Source organism: Lagenorhynchus albirostris, chromosome 3 (genome assembly GCF_949774975.1).
Source record: "Lagenorhynchus albirostris chromosome 3, mLagAlb1.1, whole genome shotgun sequence".
NCBI lineage: Eukaryota > Metazoa > Chordata > Mammalia > Artiodactyla > Delphinidae > Lagenorhynchus > Lagenorhynchus albirostris.
Window position 1 is genome coordinate 55,515,143 of NC_083097.1, and position 13,857 is coordinate 55,528,999.

The following is a 13,857-nucleotide window of genomic DNA, read 5'->3' on the forward strand; positions in this document are numbered from 1 at the left end:
TCCACTGAAATTTCATAGCAAAGCTACAGTTTAGGTCTTCTAACCGCGCTTTACTTAATGAGTGCGGGGGATTCCTCTGCTTCCCCACTACTTCAGTGAGCATACTGAGTCCAACAGCTTAGAGTTCTGTGTGTGCCTCATCTGAGAGGTGGGGTCCGAGGCTTCGGAAATGGTCACTTAGGGCAGTGGGGCTGTGGATGAGGATTCAGCCAGGTGAGAGTGTGAGTGGGCAGATGGGATGGAGCGTGTCTCATTCATGCACAGAGCAGTCAACTTCTGGAGACACCCCTTCTGGACCATTTCATGGTGCTGTTGCCGGGCAATCTAAGTGTCTTCCTTCATATGCAGGTAAACGTGACACTGTACAGTGCTTTTCCTGTGGTGGCTGTTTAGGAAATTGGGAAGATGATGATGACCCCTGGAAGGAACATGCCAAGTGGTTCCCCAAGTAAGTAGATAAATATTTTTTGCTTGTAATTTTTTTTTAAGACAAAACAAAACTAAAGGCAAGAGTCACCTTCCCAGAGTAGAACCTTCAGTTTTGATCTTTCTCTCTCCTAAATTGGAACACTCCAAGATTTATTCAAGCAAGAAAGCCCTGATGATATCGTGAAAATTTTTAATTATATAATTTCAAAATAGTTTCTTACTGTTTTATTATCCAAAATACTAAGATATGTTTTGCCAAGTATAAGTTTCAGGATCTGCCTTAATAAACAGGAATAATTTGCATAGGGATGATGTAAAATGGTACATAAAGGAAGTTGGAAAGTAAGACAGTGTTTAAAACATTATTACAAATGGTTTCATGCACTGCTGAATATATACCAAATGAAAACATTGTATTTCAAAAACTCAGTAAGAGTTTTGATTATTACAATGGTCTTGAGTTCTCTGCTTAGAAAATGAAGTGCTTTTAAAAATTATTTCTAATGTTGTGTTTACTAGTATTTTCTACATGGCTCTGTATCTACCAAATACAGATTCATTCCCTTAACAATTTTTAAAACTTTCATCTTGGAAAATTTCATATACAAGTAGAGAGAACACTTATCGACACATGGCCAAATCATATGTTATCCATCTCTCACCCACTCCTTCCCCAGAAATAAAAATAACCAAATTATTTTAAAGCAAATCCCAGACATCATATAATGTCACTTGTTGGTATTTTAGTATATAACTCTAAAATATAAAAATATTTTAAAGAAACATAACCACAGTATCATTCTGTCTTCTAAAGAGGATTAACAGTAATTCCTCAATAACATCAAATATCTGAGACAGTGTTCAAATGTCCACATCCCCCCACCTCACTTTCTCTTTGCCATTGGTTGATTTGAATCAGGATCCAAACAAGGTCCATACATTACATTTAGTTGATATATCTCAAGATTTTTAATTTACAGATTTCCTCCTCCCTGACTTTTTCTTGTCACTTACTCATGAAAGGAGCCCCATAGTCTGTCCTGTAAAATTGCCTACACTCTGTGTTTGGCTGAATGTTTCTGTGGTGTCATTTAACATGTTTCTCTACTTCCTGTATTTCCTATAATCTAATAATTGGATCTAGCAGTGTGCTTCGGCTCATAGTTTATTTCTTTAACATATTTGTCATACACCTACCACATGCAAAGAAGTTTCTGGTTGGATCGTAGGTCCAACCAGACCTACAATAAGTCATCTTTCACATGGACAGCCATGCTCACAAAAATGGAAGTATGTCTGATAAGTGAAAAAAGCAGTATGCAAAATAATGTGTAGTATAAGCCTTTAAAACCATTCAGCCTATATATGGACTTGTTTGAAATATATATAGAAAAAGTTAAGAAAATATACAGACCAAACAATCGAACTCTTGAGGTTCGGGTTTGTCAGGAGATGAGGTGGAGAGGGATTTTCATATTTTACTTTGTTCACTTCTATCTTGTTTAAATTCTGGGAAACAAATGTGTATTTCTTTTATGGTTGAAAAGAAAGTGAGGGGGTGGGAGGGAGGAAGGGAACAAAGGAGAGAAGGAAGAGGGGAAGAGAGGGAGATGGAGAGGGAGATTGGAAAGGGAGGGGAGCTCTTCCTGACAAGCAGATGAGACAGTTATAGGGATACAGGAAGCCAGATGGTTAAATACTTTGAATGTCATTCTGGTTCCTTGACCAGTCAAGAATAGACACCCAGCCAATCATACTGAGTGTTGGCAGTGAACCACATGGGTGTGTACCGAGTGAATATCAGCCCTGGCTCTTGGGCACCTGTCGTAGCTGTAGCCTCAGCCAATGCTTCACTTAGTCTCGTGGCCACAATGCTTAGTGTCACTGGGTTATACACTGGACAACTCCCAGCAGCACCATTCACATCAACCATCATGTGATGGTCTAACACCAACAAGAGTTGCACATCCTGTCTTGGGTGGCCCTGGTCCACCTTCTCTGACGTAGGACTGAGGGAAAGGTGAGAAGCATAGGGAGAAGATGTGAGTCCAGCACTCAGCTCCAGAGGTGGAAGGAGCTAAGGTCTGCTGCTATCAATACAAAGGGCAGGGCAGAGTGCAGAGGCTCGCAGGTACACAGAGCCGGCCACTTGTGACCCCCATTACTGACCCTCTGAGTCTCGTGTGTAAAAATGAAAATGATAATCCACAGCTTGTAGGGTTGTTACAAGGGTGATGAGTAAAGTATATGGCGCAAATGCCTTGTAAAAACTCCTGTGTATTCCATGACCATTTGACCTTCCACCTATTTGTCGTCATGAGCATATGCTTAACCACTACATTTCAGAGCTGGAATTAGAACTAAGAATTCCCCAGTTTCTTGTTGGTTGTGCTCTAACCTTAGCAGTTTGGGCATCAATTTTGGCTTTGTTTGCTGCTTTTATAAACTACGGACACAATGTCTGAGTCTACTCCTACTCATTAAAACGTAGTACTCAGTGTACTAAATAATTGTAAATCAATAAAATAAGCTGATCTTTATTGTATTTTTTTAAACATTATATATATATTTGTAATTTATTTGTTATTTATTTTATTTTTGGCTGTGTTGGGTCTTTGTTGTGGTGCACGGGCTTCTCATTGCAGTGACTTCTCTTGCTGCGGAGCACGGGCTCTAGAGCACAGACTCATTAGTTGTAGCTCGCGGGCTCTAGAGCACAGGCTTTAGTAGTTGTGGCACATGGGCTCAGTAGTCGTGGCTTCCGGGCTTAGTTGCTCCACGGCATGTGGGATCTTCGCGGATCAGGGCTCGAACCCGTGTCCCCTGCATTGGTAGGCGGATTCTTAACCACTGCGCCACCAGGGAAGCCCTTTGTTGTCTTTTTTTAAAGAAGTAGTGTCTATCGAGCACCTTCTCAATCCACACTAAGCATGTGGGGAGGGCCCTGTCCGTCATGTGCTATGTGGATTGTGTACAAATTTGGGTTGCGTACAGGTTTGGGGCACTCCTCGGAAAGATCTGTACATCTAAAACCTGGGGACCTTAGCTACCCGGAGTGGTGGCCCTAAAACAATATATGACTCACCTAGTGGAGTTCACTTTCTCATGTCTGTATAAGAGAACAGTGGCAAGATTGATCACTTCCCGTTAGTGGCAGAACTGGGACTAACATTCTGGCCTCCTGACTCTCAGCCCTCATGTTACTATAAAATCACTAGAAAGGAACCTTAAATTTGAATGAGAGAGATTTTTTTAAAGTTAACTTAAAAATTGCTTCTGGGGCTTCCCTGGTGGTGCAGTGGTTGAGAATCTGCCTGCCGATGCAGGGGACACGGGTTCGTGTCCTGGTCCAGGAAGATCCCACATGCTGCGGAGCGGCTGGGCCTGTGAGCCATGGCCACTGAGCCTGCGCCTCCGGAGCCTGTGCTCGGCAACGGGAGAGGCCACAACAGTGAGAGGCCCGCGTACCGCAAAAAAAAAAAAAAAAAAAAAAAATTGCTTCTGTTTTGTGGAAAGGAATGTTTTATTTTGTTTTTTTAAATTTATTTATTTATTTTTGCCGTGTTGGGTCTTCGTTTCTGTGCGAGGGCTTTCTCTAGTTGTGGCAAGCCGGGGCCACTCTTCATCGCGGTGCGCAGGCCTCTCACTATCGCAGGCTCTCTTGTTGCGGAGCACATGCTCCAGACACGCAGGCTCAGTAGTTGTGGCTCACGGGCCTAGTTGCTCCGTGGCATGTGGGATCCTCCCAGACCAGGGCTCGAACCTGTGTCCCCTGCTCCCCTGCATTAGCAGGCAGATTCTCAACCACTGCACCACCAGGGAAGCCCAGGAATGTGTTTTCAAAATGTATTCCATATACTCTTTTTAAAAAATTCAATTTATTAATTTCCATTGTATTTTTTTTACAGAGTAGTGATATGTTTTTCAGTGGATGAAATTTATTGTTGTTTGTTATCCTTGCTGCCAGTAACTTTTATTTAACCACAGGAACTAGATATAGTCACCATAGTTTAATTTAACAAAGAAAACCCCCTCCAGTCTATATATTACTGTAAATCTGTCTCTTTGATTGAATTATATTTTGTTTCAAGAGAGAAGATAATCTGAAGATTTAGTTTTAAATTATCACACATGTTGTTAATGGAAATAATAATTATATGAGAATAATGATAATTGTCATAAGTTTTGGGGTAAATTTTTTGACAGTTTTATCAAAGTAAAATAAAATTGAGCAATTTAAAGCACACAATGCAGTAAGTTTTAACAAATGTCCATTGTGTCACTGCAGTTATATAAAGATACAGGACATCTCTATTACAGTATCAGGGTAAATTTTAATTCTGTTTATTAATTATAGATGTGAATTTCTTCAAAGTAAGAAATCCTCAGAGGAAATTACCCGGTACATTCAAAGCTACAAGGGATTTGTTGGCGTCACGGTAATTTACAACAGCACATTTTTTCTCAAGTTGGCTTTTGAGTACCTATTATCTGAATGAGAAGGGGGCGGCATCACTCTTTTGTCATGGGCTCTCCTTCTTTCTTCCCTTATTTCATTCTCCTACCTCCCATTGGGCAGATTGAAGAAAAGCATGTTCACTTGGTCAACTAGAGCCCTTAGAATTTTTTTTCAGGGCTGCCTTTTGATTGGTCTGTCTGCCTTCCTGGTAGTCTTACCCTCGTTGACTGAGGTCACCTCCCCTAGCTTCCCTTGGCCACCCCCATCTGAGTGCCCGCATAAGACATTCAGACCACTGCACACTACCCACAGTGGGCCTCAGAGCTGGTTACTTTATGCTCTATCGTGAAGGCTTCCCTAGTGACAGGTGATGGGAAAACCCAGCTTAAATTGCTTATGCAAAAAGAGCGAATTTATTGGCTAACACGACTCAGATGAGAACCCTGCAGAAAACATGGCCTGAAAGTGGGGGAGGAGAGTTTCTTCAGTTAGCAATCTGGGTGCAGTTTTCAGAGAAGAATCAGTTACTCAATACCTAACCACCCTTCTGAATCCAGTTTCCTTCCTATATCTCATACTTCTCATTAGTCAAAGGACCTCTGTGATATCTTGTTGTAACTTAGCTTTTGAGTTGGATCTCTGGAAAAACCGACCCGGAGACGGGTCCTGTTGAGTATAAATAAACATTCACAGTATTTTTTTCTTCCCTTTACACTGCATAAAAAATTACAACATTAATAGAAATACTAATTAAAGGAATAATTCTCTAACAACACTGACACTCAATCCAATGAAACTTCATTTGGGGGCAGGGTTGGAGGAGGGAGTTCTTTTAATTTTTATTCATAGATAGTTGTATGCTCCAAGTCGATAACTTGAATTTTTTAAAATTGAGGTATTGATGCACGATATATTTGTTTCAGGTGTACAACACAATGATTCACAATTTTTAAAGGTTATACTCCATTTATAATTACTATAAAATATTGAATATGTTCCCTGTGCTGTACATTAGATACTTGTAGCTTATTTGTTTTATACATAGTCGTTTGTAGGATAACTTGAGTTTTAATTTTCTCCAGGGAGAACATTTTGTGAATTCGTGGGTCAGGAGAGATTTACCTATGGCTTCAGGTAAAGATTCAGACGTATTTCAAAAAGCTTTGCTTGTTTATTTCTTCTTTTGCTTTTTCTTTTTCAGCCTAATTTTTTTTTTTTTAACCCCTCCATTTTCCTCCTCATTTTATGGTGCCATAGTAATTTTTTAAAACATTTCATTAGAGTTTCTGGTCTCCTGGATTGACTTAGTTTTTTAACATAAATGAGCATAGGGAAATATGTCAGGGTTGGGTCCTTGATTGAATTTCCTTTAAAACAATTAAGGTTTCTGGATAAAATGGTTTTGAAAACATTCTTAAATGGATCAGTGTCTGTTAAGAAATTAAATGTGAAATAATGGAAAATAAATATTGGTCTCTGCCCCTAGTTCCTGGCAGAGAGCTCCTAAAATCCATGTAATTTCCTAAGTGATAACATCACGAGGTGCATCTCTTGTTCTAATATTGGATCTTTGACGCTGTCCCTGACACAGGGCTCCTAAAACCTTGTAAACTCCTACGTGATAAGAACACTGGGAGCGTCTTTGGTTTCCAATGAGGTGATTCTGGGTGAGCTCCTGGATGGCTTCTGGATGGGAGCTGGTCACTGGAAAGAGCAAGCCATGATTAGAAGTTTGAATTTTCAGCCCCACCCCCTATTCTTCAGAGCAGGAAGAGGGGTATAAATGGAGTTAATGATCGATCATGCCTGTGTGAGGAAGCCTCCATAAAAATCCCAGTAGTACAGGTTTCCAGGAGCCTTCAGGTATGTGAACACATCCACACTGGGAATGTGACACATTCCAACTCCATGAGGATAGAAGCTCCCAGATCTCACTCTACTAGCCAGTTCATCTGGCTGTTCATCTGTACCCTTGATTATATCCTTTACTAAACAAACATAAGTGTTTCTCTGAGTTCTGTGATCCACTCTAACAAATGAAATGGGGTAGGAGCAGTGTTATGGGATTGAGCCTTTAACCTGTAGGATCTGACACTACTAAGTAGACAGTGTTGGAACAGAGTTAAATTGTAGGACACCCGGCTGGTGTTGCAGAGAATTGTTTACTGGAAGAAAACCCCCATACACCTTGTATCAAAAGTATCGTGAATGTGATGGTAGTGTGAGAGTAAAGGAGACACACAGGAGGAAAAGACTGAGGTTTTTCCAGTACATTAAGTCATATTCCAGTTAACACTCAAGTGACAGCAGGAATCCTGCGGCTAAGTGGAATAATGAAGCAAGCTTTCATCTTAAGGGATTTTGCAGTATCTAATTTTATTAACATATTTAATAAACATAAGTTGGTTTTCAGATCTTCAAAGGGTGCAGAAGACAGGAACCAAACCCCAGGGCCAGCCCAGTGTGGAAAGTCTAATAGAAACCACTGCATAGAGTGGATACCCAAAGGGCAAGAAACAAATGTGCCTGCTCTTAAGGGAGCTGCAAGGAAAATTTGCCTTTCTCAAATCTGATACTAACTTGGGGTGGAAGGGAAGCTCCTCTAGCTTTTTCTTGCTTTATCCTGATGCTATATGGTGAAAAGATAATTAGAAAATATTTTATTATAAAAAAATTTAAATCTATATAGAAATAAGACAATAGTAAATCCCCACCATGCATCTACCACTCTGCTTCAACATGTGGTCAGTCTGGCCTTGCCTGTTTCTTCTTTTTTAATCCCCTCCTTCAATTATATTGAAGCAAATGCCAAACATATTATTCTGTCTGTAAATATGAAAGGATAATTCAAACACTGATACTTGCAATATCAAAGCTTGCTGGTCTCACCATACGCTTTTTATTCAAGTGTGTTGCAATGGCAGCATCTTTGCTAATGAAGAACTCCGACTGGACTCTTTCAAGAACTGGCCCCAGGCATCCCCTGTGGGAGCTGCAGCTCTGGCCAAAGCAGGTTTTTTCTACATGGGTGAGTCAGCAGTTTGCCCCAGGCTCTTGCCTTGCTGCCCATTTAAACCCCACATACACTTCATGATCCTGGGCTCGTATTTAACTAAGCTCAACAATCCCTACTTCTTTTCATTATTCCTTTTTCTTTTAAAAAAAATATTTATTTATTTATTTAGGCTGTGCCGGGTCTTAGTTGCAGCGCATGGGATCTTCATTGTGGTGTGCGGGATCTTTCTTTTTAGTTACAGCAGGTGGGCTCCTAGTTGCGGCATGTGGACTTCTTAGTTGTGGCATGTGAACTCTTAGTTGTGGCATGCGTGTGGGATCTAGTTCCCGTACCAGGGATTGAACCCGGGCCCCCTGCATTGGGAGCGCCGAGTCTTACCCACTGGACCACCAGGGAATTCCCTCATTATTCCTTATATATTCCTTTTCCTTTCTGTGTCAGATGGCCATACCTACCTATAAGAGGAGCTGGGACGTTTAATTTTTTTCTGGGTAGCAATGTGCCCAGCTGAAAATTGGGGTTTCTGTTACTATGGAAGAATGAGAGATAACTAGGAGTGTGGATAGCAGTTTTTGCCACACACTCCTTGGAAGAGAAAGTAAGGAAATTGCTTTTAATGATTCCTAAGCATGTAGAATCTTCCATCGGTTCATAGTATTCTCTCTTGAGCTGCTGGTCATCAGGGAGTTCCACTCTGTAATGCACAAAGAGCAGGCAGGTTCCCCTCAGCTAAACCTCTGCCTGAAGTACAATAAGGTGAAAGGATATTGTGTCCTTCCTGGGAACCTTGCTGGCCTTCTTCAGACCAAACACACATGCTAAGTTACAGTGAAGGTCCATGTGGACCTTTTACAGAGGGGTCAAGTCAAGAATACCACAGAGCAGTACAGAGTAGAGGAATGTAGTGTTCACTCGAACTGACATGTTCCACTGGTACAAAAAATCTTAATGCCTCACAGGCTTAAGCATTTGGAAAGGCGGTGTTCCACCCTTTCTTCCTGCTCTCTCCATTCTGTCTTCCTCTTGCCAGCCTTCCTCTAGGACCCTCTGTCCAGTGTCCTCACCCTCTTCCTTTTGAACCTCCTCCTCTCCCCACAAATCCTAGGCATCTCACCCTTTTGGGGTCTTGCAAGCTCTAGGACCTCCTATTTTTATCTAGACACAAAGGGAGGTTTTCCTCTGCTCTGGCTTTACGATGCCTACAGGAGTCCAAGAAGAGAAGGAAGATGATGGATGCTCCATTTCTAGTTCAATCTTTTGGTAGATCCAAATGCTAATTGCCTTCCAAAGAAATAGAGTCTCACATGAAGACTTGATCCTACTTCTAGTGGAATAAACCTAGCAATAATGTAGTAAGAGGCATTTGCTTCTTCACGAACTTACTTACATGAGAGTTGCTATATTTGATCATATATATTTTCCTGAGCTCCAAATATTTTCTTTCTGATTTATTCATTAAATAAATAACTTACTGAGTGCCTAGTAAGTCCTAGGCACTCTTCTAGGACCATGAGATTCATTAGGGAGCAAAACAGGAAAAAATCTCTTCCTTCATGGAACTTCAATTCCACATTCTGATTTGCAAATCTCTTGCTCCATAGAATGAGGAGGGGACAGGGAGAGGGTGTTAATCAGTGCATGGTACATAGGAACATTGAATGTTACTTGTTCATGACCCCATTGGTGAGAGAAGAGCCCTAAATAGAATATTTCCTCACTGGTGACCCGATTTGTGACTTTGTCACAAAATCTGAATGAAAGTGCAAGTAGGGTTTTGCTAATAAAGGCCTGGTAGTTATTATGTGTGTCACTCAACAAATACACTGGCCAGTGGCACTGATCAAATTTCCTTACTTCTAGGTAAAAGCGACTTCGTCCAGTGTTTTTCCTGTGGAGGATATTTGTATAAGTTTGAGGAAGGTGATGACCCATTAGAAGGACACACCAAATATTTTCCCAAGTGAGTAGAATGAATGTTTAGTGTCTATGAATCTGGATGTATTGATACTTTAGCAATTTTCCCCTCATTTTATATTCTGATTAAGTCTTTGCCCACCTCTCTGATTCTTACGATGAAGGATGAGTCTTTCTCTCTTTCATGCCCTTGCTTTCATGACCCCTTTCCCATCTAGCCTTCCTCTCACTATAGTCACAGCACAGTTTTGGTTCAATCATTATTTTCACATTACATGTTTACATTAGCATGACTTCATAAAGGCAGAGCCTAGTAATAAATAATTTACCTTCCCTCCCTGTACCACTTCCAATTTTTGTAGTAAGTAACAATTGTCTTATTAGTATGTTTGCTTAGTTTTTTGGTTTTTGAGGTGAAATTCACACATAAACTATTTTAAAGTGTACAGTCCAGTGGCATTTAGTACATGCACAATGTTATGCAACCACCCCCTGCTGTCTAATTCCAAAACATTTTCATTATCCCAAAAGAGAACTCTGTACCCATTAAGCAGTCATTCCCTATCTCCCCAGTGCACCCTAGCTCCTTAGAGCTACCAGTCAGCTTTCTGTCTCTATAGACTTACTGTTCTGGGTACTTCATGTAAATGGAAGCATGTAATATGATCTTTTGTATTTGACTTCACTTAGCACCATGTTTTGAGGTTCATCCATCTTGTAGAATGTATCAGTACTTCATTCTTTTTTATGGCTGAGATATATGTGTATATGGATATATATGCATGTATTTCAGTTTCTCCATCTCCTCGCCAACACTTGTTATTTTCCTTTTTAAAAAATATACCCATTTTCTTATTTTTAAAATGTATTCAGTACCAGTTCATCTTCAAATTCTCCCAAATGTTTAAAACTTGCTGTCCAGTCATTCAAACTTGTAAGATAGCGTACCATTTTCATTTTCTTAAAGGAGTCTATTGTGAAGTCTCTGACCTGCTTCAATATGAACTATTTGTCCTGTAGTCACCCTAGGATCCTGAGATCGTTCTTCACGGTCATCCTAGGGATTCCTATTGCCTTTCTCCTGTGTTGTAGCTCCTGTTTCCTGGATCTACTGTCACCTTCTTCTTGGTTTATTCACTCACTGTGTTGTTGTTTTGTTTTGTTTAATTGTGGAATTGGATTATGTCTTTTTATTTTTTTAATTAATTTTTATCAGAGTATAGTTGCTTTACAATATTGTGTTAGTTTCTGCTGTACAGCAAAATGAATCAGCTATATATATATATATATGTGTATATATATATATATATATATATATATATATATATATATATCTCCCCTTTTTTGGATTTCCTTCCCATTTAGGTCACCACAGTGCATTAGATAGAGTTCCTTGTGCTACACAGTATGTTCTCATTAGTTACCTATTTTATACATAGTGTCAATAGTGTATGTGTGTCAATCCCAATCTCCCAATTCCTCCCACCACCCCCATTCGCCCTTGGTATCCATACATTTGTTCTCTATGTCTTTTTCTGCTTTGCAAATAAAATCATCTATACCATTTTTCTGGATTCCACATATATGTGTTAATACATGATACTTGTTTTTCTCTTTCTGACTTACTTCACTCTATTCATTCACTTTGGAACACTCCTCCACAGTTCCCTGGGAAAGATTGCAGAAGCGATACGTGTTTTTAGCTTCCATTTAATGCGTATATCTGAATATTTGTATATATTTTCTCACACTCATTTGGTAGTTTAGCTAGGTGTAGAGTTCCAGGTTGGAAGTCATTCTAAGTTGAACAGGCATTGCTATATTTTCTAATAGCTTCCAATACTGCTGTTGAAATTCCATGTCTTTCTGATTCTTAATCCTTTCATTGCAAACTACTTTTTCCATCCTGGATGCATTTAGAATTTTCTGTTTGTTTCCAGTGTTCTAAAATTTCATGAATAAATGGCTACTTTTTAATATTTATTTTCTGTAGCTCTTTAACCTTTTTTTTTTTTTGGCTTATTTTTCTCTCACCAAACTCTTCAAAAATGTTCAACTGTAAGAGAACATTTTTTTGTTTTCACTTTGTAATTAGTAAGTGCTCTTCCAGAAATAAATATTAATATAAACAGGTCTTAAATACTTCCATCTAATTCTAAGATTCTAAAGAGGATACAGTTTTGAAGGTGTTTTGACAGAAGTAGTTGTGTTTTTTTCTTTATTTGGATTTAATATTTTGTAAATTTTTAAACAGTGGGGATATTCTTCTTAATTCTTGGAAAAATAAGCTAGGATGCAGTCTAATTTTATTTAGAACCTCTCCTGGACTCTATCAACTCCCTTTTTGTGTGGCATTTTTATTTTTCCTCTGCCTTTTTTGTTTGTTTGTTTTGTTTGTTTTGTGGTTTTTGTTGTTGTTGTTTTTGTTTTTTGGTGCTCCATGTGAGGCACAAATCTTCTGCCTCTTTTTTTTTTTTTTTTTGCTGTACGCGGGCCTCTCACTGTTGTGGCCTCTCCCGTTGCGGACCACAGGCTCCGGATACACAGGCTCAGCGGCCATGGCTCACGGTCCCAGCCGCTCCGCGGCATGTGGGATCCTCCTGGACCGGGGCACGAACCCATGTCCCCTGCATCGGCAGGCGGACTCCCAACCACTGTGCCACCAGGGAAGCCCCTTCTGCCTCTTTTTTTTTTTTTTTTTTGCGGTATGCAGGCCTCTCACTGTTGTGGCCTCTCCCGTTGCGGAGCAGAGGCTCCGGACACACAGGCTCAGTAGCCATGGCTCACGGGCCCAGCCGACCCGCGCCATGTGGAATCTTCCCGGACTGGGGCACGAACCCGCGTCCCCTGCATCAGCAGGCGGACTCTCAACCACTGCGCCACCAGGGAAGCCCCTGCCTCTTTTTTAAAATCACAAACTAGGATGCATTTAAAGGAGTACCTAAAATGTTTATGTATGATTTAAAGGACAATTAACAAAGAAACAAATGAACCCAGCACTAAAGTTAAGAAATTGAATATTATCAAGTCCTTAGAATGCTACTGTGTGCCCTCCTTCCCAATTCTGATTATATCCTTGTCCCTCCAATTCAGAGGTAAACATGATCCTGAAATTTGGGTTAATTGTTCCTTCTTCTCCTAATGGTTTCACCAACTACATGTGTATTATTAAACACATTTAACTTTGCTTATTCTTGAAGTTCAAATCAATGGAAGCATACTGCATGGTTCTTCTGTGATGACTGACTTATTTTACTCAAACTTTACACAAAGTTTGAGACTCATTCATAATTATGTATAGAGTTGTAGTTCACTTGTTCTCATTGCTATATAGCATATTGTTTTATGAATATGTAATTTATCCATTCTATTCTAGATTCAACATCTGGGTTGTTTTACAGAGTATTGCAATTCAAATAATGCCACTATGAACCCTCTTGTACATAATTCCCAGTGCTCACATGTGTTTCTCCAGGATGCATAACCAACCATGGAATTGCAGAGTAATAGGGTTTGCACATACTCAACTTTATTAGATTATGCAAAACTTTTTTTGAAGTGGTTGTACTGATTTATATTCTCACTAGCATAGATGTTTCCATTCTGTCTGCTTCCTCACTAATTTAGTATTGCCCAAATTTTAATTTTTGTCAATCTAATTACTAATAATATTGAGCATATTTTCATATTTTCCCATACAGTTTCCTTGTTCTTTTTCTTCAGGACCATATCTTGGCTATTCTTTGCCCTTTCCTCTTTCATATTCAGAGAGTATATGAAATGTCTCTCTTTATCTCTCATAGTACTCCTTATTCTTAAGTCTTTATCTGATATTAATATATGTAGCCACTCCAGCTTTTGTATAGTTTTTACATGATACTACCTTTTTTGAAATCATTCTACTTTTTTTTTTTGGCCACGCTGCGTGGCTTGAGGGATCTTAGTTCCCCAACCAGGGATTGAACCCAGAGAGCATCAAGTCCTAACCACTGGACTACCATGGAATTCCCGAAATCATTTTACTTTTAATCTATGACTT

General features: G+C 39.7%; 1 protein-coding gene across 2 annotated transcripts in view; it reads left to right on the top strand.

Moving 5' to 3' along the window:
- Positions 1-13,857, top strand: part of LOC132516874 (general transcription factor IIH subunit 2) — a 66,381-nt gene that overhangs the window by 34,350 nt on the left and 18,174 nt on the right. For both annotated transcript variants that reach the window (XM_060143081.1, XM_060143082.1), the window contains exons 17-21: positions 349-448; positions 4,787-4,868; positions 5,971-6,022; positions 7,797-7,916; positions 9,765-9,864. In XM_060143081.1, the coding sequence (XP_059999064.1) occupies positions 349-448; positions 4,787-4,868; positions 5,971-6,022; positions 7,797-7,916; positions 9,765-9,864 (454 nt within the window). The remainder of the gene's footprint in view (positions 1-348; positions 449-4,786; positions 4,869-5,970; positions 6,023-7,796; positions 7,917-9,764; positions 9,865-13,857) is intronic.